This window comes from Alternaria arborescens (assembly GCF_004154835.1).
Source record: "Alternaria arborescens strain FERA 675 chromosome Unknown contig_27, whole genome shotgun sequence".
In the NCBI taxonomy this organism is placed as follows: domain Eukaryota; kingdom Fungi; phylum Ascomycota; class Dothideomycetes; order Pleosporales; family Pleosporaceae; genus Alternaria; species Alternaria arborescens.
Window position 1 is genome coordinate 212,550 of NW_021167882.1, and position 20,527 is coordinate 233,076.

At 50.8% G+C, this 20,527-nt stretch overlaps 9 protein-coding genes across 9 annotated transcripts; 4 read left to right on the forward strand and 5 right to left on the reverse strand.

The window, feature by feature from the left end:
- Positions 1-388: 388 nt before the first annotated feature.
- On the forward strand, positions 389-2,659 carry AA0111_g9487 (hypothetical protein; the record flags this gene model as incomplete). The annotated part of the gene is made up of 1 exon (XM_028656050.1): positions 389-2,659. The coding sequence occupies one exon, from the start codon at positions 389-391 to the stop codon at positions 2,657-2,659; it is 2,271 nt and encodes a 756-aa protein (XP_028502870.1).
- Positions 2,660-2,839: 180 nt separating this feature from the next.
- On the reverse strand, positions 2,840-5,239 carry AA0111_g9488 (P-type cation-transporting; the record flags this gene model as incomplete). Its single annotated transcript, XM_028656051.1, has 1 exon — positions 2,840-5,239. One exon carries the CDS (start codon positions 5,237-5,239, stop codon positions 2,840-2,842), a length of 2,400 nt encoding a protein of 799 aa, XP_028502867.1.
- A 55-nt stretch (positions 5,240-5,294) lies between these two features.
- Positions 5,295-5,822, forward strand: AA0111_g9489 (hypothetical protein; the record flags this gene model as incomplete). Its single annotated transcript, XM_028656052.1, has 1 exon — positions 5,295-5,822. One exon carries the CDS (start codon positions 5,295-5,297, stop codon positions 5,820-5,822), a length of 528 nt encoding a protein of 175 aa, XP_028502866.1.
- A 930-nt stretch (positions 5,823-6,752) lies between these two features.
- On the reverse strand, positions 6,753-7,739 carry AA0111_g9490 (hypothetical protein; the record flags this gene model as incomplete). Its single annotated transcript, XM_028656054.1, has 3 exons — positions 6,753-7,203; positions 7,256-7,582; positions 7,642-7,739. The coding sequence occupies 3 exons, from the start codon at positions 7,737-7,739 to the stop codon at positions 6,753-6,755; spliced, it is 876 nt and encodes a 291-aa protein (XP_028502944.1).
- Positions 7,740-9,563: 1,824 nt separating this feature from the next.
- On the forward strand, positions 9,564-10,932 carry AA0111_g9491 (hypothetical protein; the record flags this gene model as incomplete). The annotated part of the gene is made up of 5 exons (XM_028656055.1): positions 9,564-9,629; positions 9,799-10,171; positions 10,219-10,336; positions 10,385-10,449; positions 10,502-10,932. The coding sequence occupies 5 exons, from the start codon at positions 9,564-9,566 to the stop codon at positions 10,930-10,932; spliced, it is 1,053 nt and encodes a 350-aa protein (XP_028502974.1).
- A 727-nt stretch (positions 10,933-11,659) lies between these two features.
- AA0111_g9492 (hypothetical protein) lies at positions 11,660-12,517 on the reverse strand (the record flags this gene model as incomplete). The annotated part of the gene is made up of 1 exon (XM_028656056.1): positions 11,660-12,517. The coding sequence occupies one exon, from the start codon at positions 12,515-12,517 to the stop codon at positions 11,660-11,662; it is 858 nt and encodes a 285-aa protein (XP_028502942.1).
- A 1,144-nt stretch (positions 12,518-13,661) lies between these two features.
- On the reverse strand, positions 13,662-14,365 carry AA0111_g9493 (hypothetical protein; the record flags this gene model as incomplete). The annotated part of the gene is made up of 2 exons (XM_028656057.1): positions 13,662-14,213; positions 14,306-14,365. 2 exons carry the CDS (start codon positions 14,363-14,365, stop codon positions 13,662-13,664), a joined length of 612 nt encoding a protein of 203 aa, XP_028502943.1.
- An 803-nt stretch (positions 14,366-15,168) lies between these two features.
- On the forward strand, positions 15,169-15,822 carry AA0111_g9494 (hypothetical protein; the record flags this gene model as incomplete). Its single annotated transcript, XM_028656058.1, has 1 exon — positions 15,169-15,822. The coding sequence occupies one exon, from the start codon at positions 15,169-15,171 to the stop codon at positions 15,820-15,822; it is 654 nt and encodes a 217-aa protein (XP_028502940.1).
- Positions 15,823-16,267: 445 nt separating this feature from the next.
- Positions 16,268-18,123, reverse strand: AA0111_g9495 (hypothetical protein; the record flags this gene model as incomplete). The annotated part of the gene is made up of 5 exons (XM_028656059.1): positions 16,268-16,732; positions 16,780-17,121; positions 17,176-17,411; positions 17,466-17,853; positions 17,905-18,123. The coding sequence occupies 5 exons, from the start codon at positions 18,121-18,123 to the stop codon at positions 16,268-16,270; spliced, it is 1,650 nt and encodes a 549-aa protein (XP_028502941.1).
- Between the last annotated feature and the right edge of the window lie 2,404 nt (positions 18,124-20,527).

Below are 20,527 nucleotides of genomic sequence, written 5' to 3' on the forward strand. Positions count from 1 at the left end.
AAGACGCGGATGTCAATATCGCGACGACGAACGAGTACTAGCGCGTTTACGTCACCGTTCACGACATGGAAACCTTGCAAGGCAGGCTTTCAAGACGGCGATCGGCATGCTGCAAGCGGTGATCCAACGGTTATACAAAAATGCCTTGGCCAGCCATATCGTTCATCATACCCCCTTCAGCGACAAATCAGGTCTGGCCCGGAGTGCTCTTGCCTCTTTTTGTGCGGGGGTAGTCTCGAACAGGACCATGACGTCACAAGAACCAGTTGCTTGATGACCGTCGCGTTCGCACTTGCACTAGTCGTATGCCACAAACACCATGCATTCTCTCCATCGGAACTTCTACTACCTGTGACATTCCTCTTACACTTTCCGCAGCCTCCACGGCATGGATTCCACCGCAAAACGTGAGGCGCCGGCCGCTTCCAAACGAAAAGCGGTTCCTTCGCCGACTACAGATGCGCCATCGATTGAACAAGGGCGAGAACTTACGAGCAGACTGATACCGAATGCCTTCCTCGCCGGAACCCTCCTAGCAGCACTTTCTTTCTCCTGGCCGTTGCGATGGGTCATCTCCGGAGCGCCCATATTCGTCTACGCAATCCTACTTGGCGAGGCGTATGGGCATCGTATCCTGCCTTTTGTTCCTGTCTGGACTATCTTCGCGACAGTAAACTTGGTGTACGCCGTATGTGCGACTTCGTGGCTTCTGTATTGGGTATTCTGGGCTTTTTGTTGGCCTGTACTCTTCATTACCTGCCTCTTCCAATTTGAAGCACCTGCTGCACTGGCACGTCGCACTTTACGAAAGACGTTCCTACGAGACCTCCATTTTATCAACGATCAAGTAGCCTTCTTTGATCTGCCTGCCCTGGAAATCGACACCGAAGTCAAGGGACTCTTCGTAATCCGCGGGGTTACGCTTTCGCTTTCAACAATGACACTCGTTGCTCATGGAGTCGAGGCTGGTATAAAGCTCTCGGACGATATCGAGCTTGGCATTCAAGTTGATAAAGTTACGGTACCACTGTTCCGAGAGATAACTGTTGACGACGTCTATGCGAATGTGAAGGGCGGGGATTGGGAAGTCACCTTTGGGGATGTGCAGTATGGTATCCCGGAGCCAGACGACGACGATTCCGTGGTTGTCACCAATACGGCTATTCTCAGAGCAGCGACAATGAAAGGGGGAGCCAATGGCCGCCCGGCTGATATGGTCCGAAATCTGACAGCTGGAAAAAAGCCAATTGAGGCTGAAGATACTGCATCCGCATTCTCTTCCGTTAAGAAAGTGTCACCAGATGAAGAGCAGGCCCATAAGAAGTACAAAGAGCTAGTACGCTACATCAACGACACAAGTGCTATTACAAAGGCGAAACAGACACTGGTAGAGGCCTCGAAAGCACGAGCTGAGGCTGGTTCATCCGATGACGAAAAAGACGCCAAAGATGCCAAGAAGTCGAAAGAAGAGCCAGGCGTCCGCCTGGACATTGATAACATGGATGACTTCCGAGCAGCAATATGTACCCAGGTCCATGGACAACCATCCATACCTCACCCACCTACCAAATCGATCAGAGTCTCCACTCTTCGGAAAACATCATACCCGAACGTAAAGAAATTTCTACATCGGTTGCCTTTCCTATACCGATTGATGCTGAGTCCCATTTGCTACTTCCATCCTGTCAAGTTCAAGTCCATTACTGCAGCTGGGTCAGGGAAGTGGTTCACGGCCTTGATGCGACAGTACTTTTTCAAGCACTACTCATCCCAAGATGCGGAGATTCGTAGATTGGAGGCGCGGATATCAGCTTGGTGCGCAGATGCCAACTTCGCTGTAGAGCTGGGCCCGATGGCTAGCGAAGCCCACTTCCCCATCAACACCAATTACAACATTCAGACTCACTTCAAGATCTCCGACGTCATGGCCTATAGAATCCTCCCAGACGCCGTCGAGCTTAAGCAAGTTGTGCGGTTAGGAGGTGCCGATGCCGTTCTCACAATTCCAACGTTCCTATTTCCACACCATGAGCACATCTTCCCCGAGAAGAAGAGCGATTTCGACCTTTTGGAGATGGAGTCTGCCATCAACGAAGCCGAACCTACGCCAAAGCAAATCCTAGCTCGGAAAGAGCTTGAAAAGCTAAAGAAAGACGAAGCGTCCATGCACGTTAGTGCACATGCTCACCTCCCAGCGCAATTCCATCAAGATCTTCTTAACTTCGTCGCTGCGATCGTGAAAGCTACCAAAGTCATCGAGTCGGACAAAGACTTTGAGGAGGCCAAAGTTCTACGCGAACTGAAGCGTGTCAGCACTACTGATAGCGAAGCAAGCAGTCTTGCTTCAGTCAATACTAATAACAGCGAAATGTCACAGACCACGCTGAATGGTAATGAGGACAAGAGCTTCAAAGCATTCCTCAAGAAGGTTGACACTGGCTTCAAAGAAGCATCAAACAAGACTATGGTGGGCATGCGAAAAGCTGGCCAGAACACTGTACATGCCATGGCCAACGATCGCTGGATCGCACGGCTGGTAGGCAAAGTGACAAGGAAATTAGAAAAGGCGCAAGGGGAACTGGGGTATAGCGGAGAAGTCCCAATCGCTCTGGCTAAGTACCGCGAGCGACATGAGTTTGAGCAGAAACTCCTACCCTGAGAGAGCCGGATGCTGGGAAGGCAGTTGTCGAGTTGCATGATACCCCATTAGACTCTGCGTGTTTGAGTAGTGTAGTTTTGTAAGAGAACATGGACCATTGTCTACATTACATCCTTGATACATGACGTGACATTGTTCAACTCGTAACACGCTAACTGCGATTTACATATGCCACTATCCTCAGACTTTCGACCATCTCAACAAGACTGCTGCCAACACCACAGGTAGTACACTGACCAGTTCCCCGAGACCCGCGAACTCCGGCGGAATCCTCGCGTGCACGAAGGCGCCCGCACCCAACAGTACAGCGAAAGTGTTGTATACGAAACTCCAGCTAAAGTTGAAAACGATTCTATGTATCGCTTTCCTACTCACGTTGATAATGGTCAGTACGCCTGACAGGCTAGGACGGACAAGAACTACATCGGCAGCGGATTGTGCGATGTCAGTACCGCTCGACATATGAACGCCGATTGTGGCCTGAGCAAGGGCAACAGCGTCATTTGTGCCGTCCCCAACGAACATGACAATCGGCTTGCGAGACTTGCCAGTCAGAAGAGCTGTTGAAGGTGCTGCGAGAAGGCTCTGAATATAAGTTTGCTTATCTGCAGGTGAGCAACGAGAGCGAACATTCTCTTCTGGTACGTCGAGCTGCGAGGCAATCCTCTTAACAGCGCCATCATCATCGCCAGACAGTACATGGACGTTGATGCCGCTGCGTTGGAGATGATCGATGGTGGATGCTGCGTCGGGTCGTAATGTGTCCTGCAGACCATAGATAGCTACTAGAGTGCTGTCGATGGTGAAGCAAAAGGTGGTGAAACCCTGGGACAGCATGGAGCGGACACGCGGATCTTCGGAAAGCGCAAGCCATCTCGAGTTACCGGCGCGTAGCTTCTTACCATTGGCCATCCCATGGACACCTTTGCCGGTAACCACCTTGGCGTCTGGTACGGTTGTAGCTGATAGACCTCGCGACGCGAGATGTGTTGCAATGGCCGCCGACACGGGGTGTTTGACATTGCCAAGCAAACCCAAAAGTAACTTGGCGTCATCCGCACTACCACCCTGAACATACTCCTCATGCACCACCGCCAGCCTTCCTGCTGTCAAGGTACCCGTCTTGTCGAACACTACGTCGGTCGTTCTATACGCGACTTCGATGCTACCTGCGGTCTTGAAGACAACACCGCGCTTCGCTGCGACGCCGGACGCGATCACGATAACCATAGGAACCGCGAGACCGATAGCGCAAGGACACGAGACAATTAGGACTGTGATGGCATACGTGATGGCTTCGATGGTCGCTTCTGAGCCTGATTGATGGCGTATCGCAATCCCAATGGCGACCCAGATGACGAAAGTGATGATTGTCAGGGTCACTACAACAGGGACGAAGTAGCTGGCTACAGTGTCGGCAATCTCTTGAATCTTGGGTTTGGAAAGCTTTGCTTCGTCAACCATACCCGCAATCGTCGTGATGGTATTATCGCCAGGCAGACGGGTTAGGCGGACGGTAAGCGTTCCGCTTCCGTTGATGGTTCCTGCAATAACGGCCGACTTGGTGTGCTTCTCAACGGGCTGAGCCTCGCCTGTTAACATCGATTCATCAATTTCCGAAGAACCCGAGATGACGGTACCGTCTGTCGGAATGCGCGAGTCTGGAGCGACCCTGAAGATGTCTCCATATTGCAACATCCTAGCATCGATCTCCTTGTCCATCCCGTCGTCGCTGGCCAGCATGGCAGTAGGGGTTTGTAAGGAACGAATACTGATGGACTCTGCCGCTTTTTGTCGCGCCAACGATGCCACCCATCGTCCGACCATGATGAGTGTCACCAACAGCGTACTTGTCTCGAAGAACTCGCCCGTTGATAGAGGGTTTCCGCTGACTAGGTAGCCGAACGAAACAACTGAGAAGATGTACGCGGCGCTTGTACTCAGTACAATGAGCAGATCCATCTCAATGACCTTAGAGAACACCAATGCCTTGAGCGCTTTCGGGTAGAAAGGACCTGCGATGACAACTTGGACGACAGTAGCGAGGGCGAGTGACGCGGAGCCATAAGCAATCTCGCGCTCAGGAAGAGGTGCCCATGCCATGACCAGTACGGGGATGGTCAATCCGGCAGAGAGCAACGTCAACAAGCCCATGTTTCGAACATGCCTATTGCCAGCTTCCAAAGAAGAGTCTGGACAAGGCGGTGCAAGTTGCAATGACCGACTCCACTCGTCACACATCAAGTCCCTCGCCCCCACAATCTTCGCATCGTATTCCACACGGATTGTATCTTTGTTTAGGCGGCGTACGTCTGACACTCCATCCGGCCACTGCCCATTGACAAAAGCCGCTGGGTCTCCCGAACAGATAAGATCCAGACTACAGCCTTGGTTGGAAACGATCTCGCATTTGAACTCAGTTGTGCGGTGGAGATGTTTGACCACATCGTCGGCAGTCGCAAGCTTGGTGTTGATATCGAGCTCGACGCGGGCAAGGACCAGGCTGGTCTGAAGTTTGCTGACGTAGTCGAGACTACCCAGTGTTCGCTGTAGCTTTGTCTCGCACCCTGTACAGGTCATGCCAGATACGCTGATGACAAGGTGTTCACGTGTGACGCCGCCCTTCTCCAGGTCGATGTTATCCGAACCGCTCGCAATCTCAGTCGCGTCGATCAGGGCTACCTTTTTGTCAGGGCAGCGTTTGGAAGCGTTTGTGGGTGAACAGCATGATGTCTCGGCCCCGATAGTTGCGCATGCCTGGGGTGAAGAGGTGCAGCAAGATGCTCTCGATGTTTTCGTAGTCGTGCCCGCGCAATCACTCCGCCCAGGTTCGCAACAGCTACTGGCACAGGTGTCTGCAGGGACACTGTACCCATCGTCTGCGCAGCAGCCATCCGTAGCGTCGGCACTGCAAGCAGGTTCAGGATCAGCCTTAGTCGAACTGCTGCTGCTGTCGCCGTATGCCTTGATTTCCGTTTCGAGCGGCGTAGGTGATTTGCAACATGGGGTTGCTGGCTTCGGCTTCACGAATCCTGACGGCGAACAGCATGAGCTGGTAAGCTTTGGCTTCACAGATTCTGGTGACGAACAGCAGGAGTTGGGTGCCTCCTGCTTTTTGGGTGTTGATGAAGAACAGGAAGATTCAGATGCTCTCGACTTCTGAGAGTCCGATGGCTGACAACATGCGCTGGCTGGCTTTGGTCCCACAGGTGTTGAACTTGAGCAGCAAGAAGTGCTTGGCTTGGGAATTGCTGCTGGCTTTGACGGACTGCACAGAGACTTCGACGTGTCTGACTTCGTAGGATCTGAAGGTGAACAGCATGAACCTTTCGGCTGCATTGTGGCATATTTCAGGTTGGCGACAGCAGGCCAAGATGCTGTAGGTTCGGAATCGGAAGGCGTCAGTGTTGCATCCACTGCAGGTTGCGTCGTCGCTATTGCGTTACTTGTCGTTTCCGTCACCGCCTCCGTGAGCACTCCAGGATTAACTTCTGGCTTGACAATAGCTGCGGTTGTACTCTTGGGGCCACAACAGCCTCCCCCACAGGCCATGTTGAAGTTGTGATTGATGAGGTCTCCTATGGAAAAGATCGCACGAGGAAAGTCAAGATGCAAACCGTTTCCCCTTACATCCGGTATACAAGGCGCAATTCCTGCCCGTGTAAATAAGTGAGTGGCGATACGGTTGGCGAATTCACAAACGATATGTCACCGATAGAGAACTTCGATATGTCACTGCTTTCTCAATGGTCGCCGGCTCTACACCTTCCTTTTTCTGGATCGGCATCACGACAATCAATTCTGCATAGCGAGCAAGATCTACATATCTTTGCATTGCTTGGTGCACTAGATATTTCATGCTTGGATAGTGCGCAGCAGCTGCCTGTGGTATTGTCAGCCTGTATTATAGTGGAAGGCGCAAACCACACGCAAGATCGACAGAGAGCTAGATCAGACACGTGCAAGGAACTGCCCCAAGCCTAAGTCATGTATTGTGCGCAGTCTCAGGAAAGAACTAGGGCCATGTGGGTATGTCTTGCAGATGTCACTTCTTGCGGATGTCTGAAAGACTCCCATCTCAGCCGTCGAACATTCACGCCAGTTCGCACTCAATCAGACTCTCCTGCGAATGTTTGACACTGTAAACACGCACAATCTTAAGACCAATCTCGGGTGACTCCAACAGCTGGCTCCACTGGGTATACGTCCGCTCTTTTGAAGAAAAGAGTGTGATCATCATCATATCCAAGGCGGTGGCCTGCCAGTCTGCACCCGTGTCTGGAATGACGTTTTCGTTGATCAGCAGTTTGCTGTAACCTGGCTTCATGGCGCCGGCGACCTGCTTCAGAATGCTCCTGCACACATCGTCGGGCCAGTCGTGCAACACGGAGTGCATATAGTATGCTCGAGCCGCTTTTAATGGCTGCTCGAGGTAGAAATCGTACTCCATACGTTCGATGATGGGATCCAGTTGCTCAATTCCTTCGATAACGGACGGGCGATCCTGTAGCACAAGCCTACCAGGGACTTGAGGATACTTGTTTCTGGATGTATCGTCAGCAGGCGAGTCAGACTTAGGCTTACACGACATCCTACCTGAACTCTTGGACATCATGACCGTAGCCTCCACCGATATCTACCAATAGTACAGCGTCTTTGGAGGTGTCCATGCCATGGATGAGCTGCTCTTGAACTGGGTAAAAGTTGCTATCCATCCAACTTGGTCGACCCTGCCGATAGCCACCCATGTGGTTATTGAATTGCTGTCCCAAAGGCGGATGAGTATCCAGATACCGAAACATATCGAGCTCCGTCCCGAATGCGTACTGGTATGGTCCGTTTGTGATATCGGTAGTGAGTTCGTAATTGTTCTTCTCCAAATATTGTGAGAATTTGCTGCAAGACTCATGGGCTCCACCAGCACTGATTTAATTAGCCCAGTACTCATCTTAACATTGCGTCAATCATGCCACAACACTTACAGGGCTGGGTAGCCATCTCCAATGATAGGTATGGTCAATGCTTTCGAAAAGTTTGTGGCCTTGTATTCATCACTATTTGTCTCAGTGATGAAACCCATGGCTGCGATGTGCCTCATCAAGCGAGCTGGCAGTGTAAGCGAGTAACCGGAACGATCTGCCAACATGAGAGCCCACCTAAGAGCTCGCGAGGCTTCCCGAGCTTGCTTGCAATGTCATCGACCTTCATCGGTTGGTCTCCGAGCACTCCGAACACACCTGCATTATAGCAAGTTGTGATGGCAGTATGGCAACCCGGCTAGTAACACAGCTTAGCTCAGGCGAGGCGAACAGCGATTCAACACATACCTGCGCCCAATTCTGTTCAATCATGGTTTCACGGGGAGTCTGTAGTGCCCTGACAAGAGCTTTGGCGTGCGAAAGCATTGCCATACGAGTATCATTGTGATCAGCAGAGGGTTTACCCCCGAATTCCGAAAGCTTCTGTAGCAGGCATGGAACGGCACCTGGATCGTTCGCACGTACTGCAATGCTGACGTCAACCAGCATCTTTGCAAAAGTTTAGACACGATCGAACGTTATGAAGAAGGGGCGGCGGAACAGTAAATAATGGTAAGGGTGAAAAGATCCCAATTGTGTTTAATGTATTGCCGGAGACGATGATGGTGCTCTCTTTCCCTTATAAGTCCGAGTCTGTTCTCTCCAGTCAACCTTGCCACAGAGATGCACTAAACCATTGCCAACATGGTTAACAGCTCTTGATTCATGGCACCACCTTATCAGACGAGAAGGATGCCATGACGGACGGGAACAACAACCCGATGTAGATGATAGCTTGAGTTGGCATACGCCGGCAGAGCGATGGTGAGTCCGCGGAGCATTCGTAGCCAGAGTTGCGTACTTCGACCAAGGGGAGGGACATTTAGGTAAAGTCAGTAGGCCTGATCTCCACTTCAATGCTGTATCCCATCTTGGCATCATCGTTATGGCTTTCCGGTGGTAAAAGGGACTACCTGATACGAATTTCTAGGATTAGCTCCGGTTCCTCCATGAGCGCCAGGTGGTCAACCGTGATTGTTCTGCGTCAGTCATCAGGTCTTGCGTTGGTTGGTATTTCTAGAAGGTCTTTGAGAACTCTAAAAGATCAGCAAGAGGAGGCTATACAGATGCCGCCATGGAATAGATACCCGGCACGCGGCATGTGCGGGAACGGATGTTTCGACTTGCGCAGGATAATGCGAATGATGCGGAGAAAAGACTTGATGTGGACCAAAACCCACAATACGGCCCGTGGCACTGGAACCGAAGAAGGGTGCGGCACGTCGACCAAAGCAATAACCGCTTCGGAACCAGTGGCATGTGGATACCGAACCAGCTGATCCAAGCGCCGCAACGCTTGCTCTAGGAGTCGTTCTATGGTATTCGTCAGTCAGTGAGCGACCAAGCGGATACCGCCATTGCCTAGCAGCATACTCCGTACTAATCACAGCTTGTTCCTTGCTCCTTATTGCGCGAGAAAACAACGACGGAAGTCACGTTGTCCACACGAAGCTGGATAAATCTATCTTACGTTGTATGCAATCATGGCACAATTTCGTCGCATCCATGCAACCGATGTACGTGCGAATACATGTGGGACCTTAGTCCACCAGAGCGGCTCAGTACTGGATGATCGTTGCAACCCCTACCTCAGGAAGCGGCCCATGGCCTGATGGGATCTCTTTGTTTTGCTGTGAGTATGCAGTCGTCTCAAATCGGAGCCCCCAGTCAGAAGGCAACAATGCTTTTGTTCGCACGCGCAATGCATAAGACGCTTGAGCGTCTGACGTCCCGTTGGGCGAATATCAAATCCAGATCCAAGGGCGTATGCTGCAGTAATACTGCGATCACTTCAATTTCATTTTGGCATCTTTGCTTGTTGCATCATGGCAGCAGCACAAGAACTCCCCCCGGAACTCGCCCACGAGGACAAGGGGCCTATGGTTCTGACGGTATGCATCGCACTAACGACAGTCGCTACAATTTTTGTCGCTGCGAGACTCTATGTCAGATGCAGAATACTGTCAATGATGGGTCTTGATGATTGGCTGATCATCTTGTCAATGGTAAGTGCTCATCGAAGCACGCGTAACGGACCCAACCCGCTGACGCTTCGAACAGACGTGTGGCTACATCATGCTTGGCCTCACTATAGCAGCTGTGCAGGCTGGCAACGGGCGTCACTTCGCTCTGCTCTCCGATGAACAGAAGTCCGGCGCAATCTTGTACACCCTCGCAGGCTTCTGTCCCGGGATACTCTCGTTCGCTATTCCTAAACTAGCTGTGGTCGCGCTCCTGACGAGAATCACCAATCCTAGCAAGAGACACAAGATAATCCTGTGGAGTATATCTGGTGGTTGCTTGATAATCCTGTTCGGCTGTGTTATCATCATCTTCGCGCAATGCACGCCAACTCGATCGCAGTGGGACTTTTCCGTCCAAGGCACCTGCTGGAGCCCTTGGATTCTGATATATTACGCCATTGTAGCCGGAAGTATGTCTCCCACGAGCAAGCCAGGCCAATAACTGACCATCGTGAAGCATTTTCCGCCATAGTGGATCTCTACCTCGCCATATATCCCGCTATTGTCCTTTATAAACTGCAAATCAACTTCAAGAAAAAGGTTGTCCTTAGCGTTGCGCTTGGGCTAGGTTCCATGTAAGCTCGCATATGTTATGTGGTAACATTCGCTCACGCTTGACCTAGTGCTGCAGTTGTAGCTGTGTATAAATCGACTCGGCTACCTGCGCTTGCGAGCGCAGATTTTAGCTGTGAGTAGAGCCGCCTTCGAGGTCAATCATAGATGCTGAAACTACTGTATAGACGATACGGCCGATATTACCGTTTGGACGAGTATCGAGGGTAATGCTATCATCATCGGCGCATGCATACCAACATTACAGCCACTGTTCGACCAACTCCTTGGCCACGGCCTCTTTAGTAGTTTGGGAGGTGGGCGGGACCGAGGTGGCTATAAATCGAACGATCGATCTGGGTTGAAGCTCGCAACGATCGGAAGCAAGACTCTTCGGTCAACAAAGCAACATGGGAAGTCGGGTGTTTCTGAAGGGACACTGGGCCACGATAGCCAGGACAGCATTCTGGGCCCGAGCCATCGACCCGGCAGTGACGAGAGCCAGAACGTCAAGCAAAGCTCCGGCATCACGCGAACGCAGCATCTGGTGGTCGAGTACGAGGATGCGGGTGAGCCGGCGCGGGCGGCAAAACCAGCCTACGATCTCGGCGATACATAGAGATCAAGACAAAGATTTGAGGTAGATTGACAAGGGCGTAGGCATCACTCCGTCAAGCGTGGTACAGCGTCCGTAGAACCTACATCAGCTCTCGGATCGGAAAGATTAGGCAAGCCTACCACGAGACAATTACATTTGAATGTCTCAACAAACATGGCCACGATGATGAAGAATATACCTCTGGGTCCGCTAGAGGCCTAGTTTTGTGTACTAACGGTCATTGGTAACAAGGATGGCTCTTACTATGCAATTCTTGATATGGCTAAGTACCAAAATTAGGACTTTAGTAGTGGATCTGACTTTTGAGGGTCTACCTCGTACCGAGTTCAACTTTGCAAAGGCCATGCTGAAAGCCAAGGCGGCAGATACCTAGGTAGCATCGAAGGAGCCATTTGCTGGACCTGAAGCACTGGCGTATTGATCACTATGCTTCAGTTATTGGCCCGGGCCAGCTACACGCCAATGCAACACAGGGAAATTTCGTCTCGCCAATACCCATGAAATGTCAGTGACAGGTTGCCGTACGGCTCGGCTGCCGACTCCCGACGGCTCCGCGGAGGTTACTGTGGGTCTCGCTTGGACTCCTTCATGCAACAGACGCAGGATGAGGTTGAATGTTAGTCATGAAGGATTGCAAGAAGGAGAGAAGCCGAAGGTAGTAGTAGATAGTTGCCGCCTCAGATCAAGAGTACAATCCGAAGAGGAAGGTAGTAAATGACACTCCACATCAGCGTTTGGAACAACCACTCTCGGCTCGAGCTGCCAAGGACACAACCTCGCACTGTTCTAGTAGTCTCCTCCAAACCAGCTTACTCTCATTCTCAACCATTCCAGCTTCTACACCAGCCAGTGTATTCTGGTGCCCGATCAACAAGATCCCGGCTTTCGCCCTTGTCATGACTACGTTCAATCGTCGCATGTCAGCCAGTAAGCCTAATTCGTGATAAACATTGCACCGAACAGTGACAAACACAACGATATCTGCCTCACGACCCTGAAAACTGTCGATAGAGCAGACTTCGACGTTGGGGATTTCGGACGTAAGCAAATCCTTCTGGCGATTGTAGGGTGTCAGTATGACGATAGATGGGGATTCACCAGGAACTGTCGCAGCCGTAGTCGATTTTGGAGACGGTGGTGGTGTCTTGAGAAGTTCGATGATACTTTTGCAGATTACGCCTTGGCCAACGTTCCATTTTGATTGGCAATACAGTTCTTCAGATTCCGGACACTCAACCCAGACCATGCGGTTCTTCTTGGGCCATGGAAAAAGCGAACAACTCAGAGGACGTGCGTATTCGGCCACAGCAGTGTGAAGTTTCCCATCGTAGAACTCGGAGGAACTGAAGTCACAAATGGAGCGATGCATGCGATACTGCATATTAAGCATGACTCTGGCAACGTCCTCTCTTGGCGGTAATTTGTAATGGCGTTCGAAAAGCGAGATGTCGTAACCTGTCAAGACAGCATTCTGCTGGACCGTGGCGCGGAGCTGAACGTGGTCTCCAACTAGTATCGCACGCGAACACTCTTTCACAAGAGGCACAAGGGTGGCGGGTTCCGTGAGTTGCGAGGCCTCGTCCATGATAACGACATCGAAGTGTTCGTTCTTTAACAAACCTAACGCAGCACCAGTACAGGTTGTGAATGTCAGACGTGCATCTTTGATGCGCTTCTGCGCTTTACGGCGGGCGGGGACGGTTGCGCCGAGATATTTACCCACATGGCATCACACGTATATGCACGTAGGTCTTGAGCGACCTTAGAAAGTTTGTCACGATGTTAGAAGGACTGCTCAGACCGTTTGAGGTGACAGCACTTACCTGTGTTGACACCCTGATCGGCAGGACTCCACCTTTCTTTGCACCAAAGCAGCTAACAACCCTCCTTAGTAAGTTGTCTACTGCATTTTGCGTTGGCGCCGTCACAAGAAATCTTGATTCAGGCAGTTTTTCCAACAGTTGGGTTATGATAACAACAATCGTATGCGTCTTTCCTGTTCCTGGAGAACCCCATATGAACGTCAATGAATGTTTTATCGAAGCCATGAGCGCAGCACTCTGACTCTCGTTCAGTGATGTGTCAACAGTCAACGGCAGCTCAACGTCAGTTGGTCTTCCTTGTCTTGTCGGAGGAAGACCAAGAGGCATTGGATAGATTGTAGTACAAGCTTCACGCTCCGTCTAAAAGGCGGTTACAGCGTCGAATGAGGCCTTGGCGGTAACGAACGATCCACAATGTGTAACACTCCATCCACATTTGTCAAGATACAACGGCGGGTGATGGAGGCATCGAAACGTAGCTTTGCCTAATTCAGCAGACGATACAACTGCATCCATAGAGAGCAACTTCGCGTCAGCTGCATTCAGCGGCGCGTCGGATGCCGTGAGCCGAACGTGGTCTCCAGCTTTGAGTATCGAATTCAAAGAGGAGTCGATACGGAGTATGCTCTTGACTATCGTATAGGCGTCACTGTAATTATCAATGCTGAGCTTGGGATTTTCCTGTGAATGCAGGTTATCACTCCGAGACACTTCGTCTATATGATCAAGCGCGATGCCAAATAAAGACGACGTGAATTGTCGAATGGCAGTTGGTTGTTGAACTAGGAGCCGTGAGCTTTCTGGCTCTAAAACCTTGAGGAGAAGATCCAAAGCAGTTTCGGAAGAGCGAACGGTGAGAGAAATGAGCTCCACAAGTTCGGCAAATTCATGCAGCGAGATGCATCTTCATCCTTGTAGCAGTATTTGAATCGGACGCGGAATGAAGCTGCCCATATCTTGCGTCAGAAGAACCAGCTGTCTCAATAACGTAAAAGCCAAGTGGACGAGGTTGTCCTCCAATACTGACTTATGAGTTCGCCAGGTTTGGGATCGGAAAAATGCGGGGATGAGATATGCCGCGTTCGGCAGGAAGTCGAGCAGGTTTAATGCCGCTTGAGTGTGATCTAGCGAAAGTGACGAGTTTGCCTCCAACGTAAGAATATGAGAAAATGTGTCGAACAGCATCTTCTTTTCACCATGGTCATTGAGCAAATCAAGGATAGTCCGCAGCTCTGCCAACGACTCCAGTTTTCGAAGATGAGCAAAGTCTTGGTCGCGAACCACGGCTACCACTTCCTCTGAAAAGTTGTCCCAATTTGTAGCGTGTAGCTTAGAAATTTCGTAGTCCATGGGTAGTTTTTCGAACAGTGGTAGAATTTCGTCAGTATCGACGAAATTTAGCCACTCATCCAGTACTTGCATCGAGTCGACATCTCTGTTGCTGATCACGTATATCTCCTGTTTCCTGTCAGTATTACACAGATCAGATCAAACTCAATACAGTGAGCATTGGCTCACCGCACCCAACACGCCATTCTGTTGCACTTTACCGATATGTTGTTGAAGTCCTCGGCTGACTTTGTCCAGAGCAATGCTTGCTTTGCATTCATGGTTGGTAACGAAGACTAGACGCAGTGATCAGTGAGTATCATTCAGATGCAAGGAAGAGATTTACATATGTCCCCATCCAAGTCGCCACCAGACATGAGATCAGCGCTCGGTCTGCGTCCTTGGGTTGAGAAGACGATACAGTCAACTAGATGACTAAGACCTGAGACGTCTACTGATTTGAGCTTCTGTAGGTCGCCTGGATGCAGACATGAATTTCTTGTCACCATCGTTTCGGTGTTGATGATGGTCTGCGCTAAGCTATCACCATCGTTGGTTATCCGTAAAAAACACTCCCCTTCTCTGAGCTTTCCAGGCTGACCATTCTTGCTTGTGGGGTCACAGACGCCAAAGAGCAGTCTTGACTTGGGAATCAGGATTCGACATCGCCGTTCGTCCCGTTTGTTTAGCGTTCTCTCGTATTCTTGCCGAACTAACGCTCTCAACTGTGAGCTGACGGATTCAATACCTTCCAAGAGAAGCTTCTCGGCTACATCAAGCCTGTCGGAATACGAAGGATACTAAAACGCTTTCCTAGGACCACCTCTGCTAACGTCGCTCAGGAAACTCAGGTGCTGCTGCTGTTTCTCAAGAAGCACGTCTGTAGAAATACCTAGCGTGTGTAGGAGCAGGATCACCTCATCGTTGAGGCTACCAAGAGCGTACGGCTAAATCAAGTTAACCAGGAGGATTGAGAGAATGGAAGATGTTACACAACCGCGCCACAGCAGCAAGCGCGAATTTATGATAAGGGCACCGCCTGCTGCCCGTTTTCAGGTCCTCTCGAGCCTTGACAATAGACAAGATGGCAAGTGATGTGGTCCAAGGTCCATGCCTCTACATTATCGGTGCACAATGCACTGGAAAGACGACGCTTGTGAACGCACTCAAAGACATGTTCGGTCCAGGTGAATCATCCAATCATTTACAAGGGAAGTCCTCGAGGCCAGTGGTCATCCGGGAGGTTGCGCGCACGGTTTTGAGAGACAAGCACTTCAGCCGCGACGACATTACTATATCGCTGTCGCGAGCGTTGCAGCTCCAGAAGCACATTCTCGATGCGCAATATGAAGCTGGACAGACTGCCATCGTCCCCGACACTCGGGCAACATGGTATGTTTCCGACTGCTCCGGTCTCGATCCCATCATATATGCGCAACTGTTCGTGGGCGAGGAGGCGGCGCAAGAGATGCTGGCATCGGAGAAGTGGGGAGAGCTCGAGCGGCGTATGAAGGCGGGCGTCGTGATACTATGTGAAGCTGGCTGTACTTGGCTTGTCGATGATGGGACGCGCTTGATGCCAACTGGAACAGAAGAGTGGACGCACATCGACAACGCGTTCCGAAAGCAGCCTGCCGTTCGTGGCATTCGTTATACGCTAGTACCTAATCACGTGGTCAGTCTCGAAGCACGCGTACAATTAGTGCGGGAGTGTTTGAGCAGCTCATGGCAATCATAAAAAATGTGCACCGATTTCGTCTTGCACACCAACGCTCCTAGTCTATCGCGTTGCCGCCCTCGTGTGAATCGGCATGTGTCTTAGCGTCAAGCCCGTGGTAGGTGTCTAGCTCCTTCCTCAGGGGGATACTTCTTTCCACCCAAGCAGAAACGTACAATGCTAATTCCCATTCTTAGCCACTATATCCTGGGTAGATTGCGCTGATACACATCCATCGCCTCGGCTCAGATTCTAGGTGCTATGGCTCCCCGCACGAAACTGTATGTTGCGGTCGAGGAAGCGACATCCGTCTCAGGCAAACGGGCTATGTCTTACCCACGACTGTTCCCTACCGTTGGTACAATTCCCTATTCTGGCAGATACACATGGATTACATCGTATCATCAAAGTAGCGATTATAGGGTTGCACTCGATACACAGATAAGCAAAGCATGTTTTGTCCTATCTATGCAACTGTCGGCCTTCGACGCACTCGGATCTTTCCACCATGTAACGGAAGCTTCAGCCATACAGTATCCAGTGGTTTTGGTCTGACTGCCATGTGCTCAACGTCATAGTTTAGCAGCATGTGTGCTATGAAGACCTTCATCTCATTCAAAGCGAAGAATCGTCCAGGACACGCATGCCGTCCAAACCCAAAACCAAGGAAAGCGTCATCAAGAGTAGCAGTGGACTTGCCTTTACGGTCGCTTGCATCGGCTTTGGTGGCTTCGAGATCATCCTTGGTTGCGAAATTGTCGACGATACTAGTAACGTTGTTCGGATCCGCAAAACGAAACGCGTTGAAGCTGCGTGCTTGAGGATAAATGCTTTCGTCATAATGAATCGGCTCCATGGGAACTGCAATCATGGTTCCTTGTGGTACATGAATGTTGGACACCGGAAGTCGGATACCTTCGGGATGCACGACCTGCGACTTATTAGTTTCAGTTCCATAGTATCTGACAGCATACATACTGTTCGCGGAAGTCCAACAATCGCAAATGGATTGAGTCTCATTGACTCACGGATCATCGAGTCAATGAGCTTCAGATCTCGCACTGCATCGCGTGTCCATACACCACCTGCCTTGGCAAGCACCGATGCAGCTTCTTCGCGTAGTGCATCAACATAACCCATTGCTGGATCCGAGCTGAAGAGATCCAGGATCACATTTTGTACAGTAAAGCTGGTCGAATGCAGAGAAATGTCGTTAACCAACAAAAGACGATGTGCCACTCGCTTCGGGTCCAGTTGCCCCACGTCTCCTTTCGCGGCTGCGGCGTAGCACTCATCGATCAGCCATTGGAGACCGTCTTTCTGGGATCGCGTAAGTATATTGATGTGCATATCTCACACAAGGGGGAATCCTACTGGTGGGGTCCATCCACATTTCGCATCAGCCTTGAACTGGGCAGTAGCATTTAATCTTTCTGTTACAAAAGGCAAACAACCCTTCATCGCTTTTCGTCGCAAGTACCAGCAGGTGGATCCTACAAGAGCACCAGTGACAGGTTTGAGCGGTTTGGGCGTCGCGTTGATAAGCATAGCGCCAGCGAAGATGCTCATCGCATGATCCCTAAGATCGTTCAAAAACTGCTCGTCTCGACCTACGATAGAATCAGTTTCTAAACCTCTCACGTAAGGCACTATTGCCGACTTACACAGCGGTGCGCCGCAGAAGGCGCCATTACTCGCACCGGCAATCAACTTCAAGCACGCGTCCCATACCGCGACCTCCTTCCACTCGGTGTCGTCTTTACCTCCCCACCACCGCTCGAAGCCTCTGTCAAGTTCATCGGCCATCAGCGGCGTCAGGTGCTCGAGATTCCGTGTAATCTGATGACGCACAACATTGATCTGGAAGTCATTGTCGGCTACCTCTTTGTCCCAGACTGTCCATTTCGTTTGAATGGTCTCACTTTGCGTCGCATGGATGTCGAGCGTGCTTTCTGGGAGCGAGTAGACCTTCTTGATCAAACGTGGAGGTAGGATGATCATCGCTCCTCTGTCAATGCTAGGCAGAATAAAAGGGCTGTTCACGGCAGCAAACTGCAGTAGCGAGAATGAGTATACCTCTATCAATGTCGACGACAATCATACCTTGCGGTAACCTTCGAACGCCCAGTCCTGTGTCTTTCGGATGGACTTCAACGTTGCCCACACCCATTCGAACCATCCTTTCTGGAGGCCTACGACCGGTAGCTCTTCCCAATGCTTTGATTCTGCTTTTCCGAAGAACAATGCTCGAAGTGCGTGGTATACTAGGAACAGGACTGACAAAGGCACAAGTGCTTGCGTGGGCGTGATGATAAGCTCCATTCTTGGCCGAGTTAGGTCATAGAAACAATGAGGAGTATTCGACAATCTACACGCTTGAAGTACACTGTCCAGCACGACGAGCCTTCAACGGCAAGAGTTGTACCGCCGTCCAAGTTTCTTCGTACAGCCTCTGCGTTAAACCGGATATTTATTGGGCGCTGTGAAACGAGCAAGGATTCCTTGCAGCAGGTATGTAGTAGCCGAGCCTTTCCAACAAGCTAGCACTTTGCTTTGCATATATTGATTGTAGGATTGCAGTCTACCGAATATGCCGTTAATTGCGGCGTTCACCGAGCTGACCGAACCAATCATCGAAGGCTTACCAACTCGAATTCCGCAATCGATAGGCCCCCAACGACCCATCGTGCTGGCGCGGCTGAGTGGGACATAGAACGGCATGATTTTCAGGGTAGCAGAGTTGCTCCGGTGTTGCAGCATGCAATGCACTTACTGCAGACTACTTGCACAGACTGTCACAGTAGTTTTCACTCTTTGAGGAAGGTTGTACGACAGTGCGTCAGCCGCGCGGCTCCACACACGGCTCGGGTCGGCAGACTTCCATATCTGGGATAGGCGTGGGGTCGTCCACAGCAATATCACAATCATCTGGTCTTTCAGAGGCCTTGATTAATCTCACATGTTAGTCAAACCCATAACGTCGGTTCGAGATCACACTCCGGGAGCGAATTGCGTGGGGTCGGGAACAAGACCATTAACCAAAGGTTTGGTGCAAAAGTATGGTGGAGCTGTGGTCCAAGTAGTCTGAAACTGGCCCCAACCATTATCAATCCGACAAACCTCGGCCAGAAGGAGCTGCGTCATGTGGCGCGATCTATACAGATGTTTGAGTGCATCTCGAACTTGAATGTGGAGATGGGTCCGTATCGAACACCGATATCTTCGCCCGGCGCACACGTATGCTGTGTGCGCGCTAGTTCGTCGCTTCTCGAGTTGTGGCCGGAGCTTTCCTTCACATGAAAGCCCCAACTACTCGCTATCTTCCGATCAAGATCCAGTAGATTCGCCTGGAGTCGATTATATATGCCAAGGCACACCATGGTCACTTGGATCTAGCTGCTACAGTTATGGATTACGGGTTCTTTCACCGGTCCTGCTAAAGACATGCTACTACATGCAAGCGTCTTCGTATATCTCAACATGTAACGAGAAAGCATTCGAGAGATGTACACGAAACCCGTTGACTTGCTTCACCATAATCAAGCCAATGCATATTTGCACGTGCGCAAGCATTGTTTCCCGGGATTCAAGCCGGGCCAGTGGGCGACCGCGTCATTTGGAACCGGACACGTGGGAAGAGTGTTGCATAATCGAGTGAACAGGAACCTATGGAGAAGCGGGCCCTCGAGTTCATTGCGTGCAGATAATCTTACCCGCGATGTTACCTTTACGACCCGCTATCGATATATTCGACTGCGATGACGATTAAACCCTGCAACGACTTTAAGAGATCCTAGAGACACGAAGACGTGTTAGATCACCTGGCCTCTCACATAAGGACGACCGAAGTAGGACCTTTTCCCAGAAGCATTGCGGCCAGGGAATTAGCGGTAAGTAGACTCTTTCTTCCCAATTGCGTCTTTAGTTGCAGTTGAGGTACATATCACGATTCAAGACCGACGTCGGATTTGACTCCACTAGACTCTCAGCCCTCCAATCAGACACGGGCCGTCGGTCTTATGTCTGGGTAGTGGTGCCGTGTGGGGCAATACTGCTTAAGCGCGCTTTTGCATCTGTCATCCTGGAGCGCGATAACTTGCCGTGGAGACGTATCTATTCGCCGTCTTCTTTGACAGCAATCAATCAACGATTACGGCATGATTTAGCCGTATTAACGGCCAGGGGTGCCTCAAGAAGCTCTTCCGTCATTTAGCGCACGGAGTCTTTCCCCATCTAGCTCTGATTCGACCACTCGTTTGCGCACTGGGCTCAAATTAGAGCCGCAGCCTCGGACCCGTCCAGACGTTCAACCGTTTTCCCCGATTCCCGCGCTACACCTTTGTGGATCGGTCCGTTGGCTATTCCAGCTTTGTGGACGCATGCGCTTCGTGTTTTCTGTTGTAGTTGCATCGGGTCTACTTACTTTCTAGGATAGCAGACGCTGTGGTAGCGCTAAGAGAAGGGTCAGTTGGTCGCCTTTCTGTCGAAAGCGAAACACAACGATAGGTGAGACCTCACATGAAGTGATGCAGCTTGTGTAGCATGCAGGTGGGCTGATATTGATCAGTTTTTACTGCAGGACAGCGGCACAGTTCAACTAACTAACAACGAATTTAGTTCACTGCATAGAGGCTTAGACGTGATGTAACAGCTCGCTTCAACCGGCCGTTCCGCGTAGCAAAACCTGTAGCTAGAGCACCGTCAAGATGGTTGCTTTGTATATGTA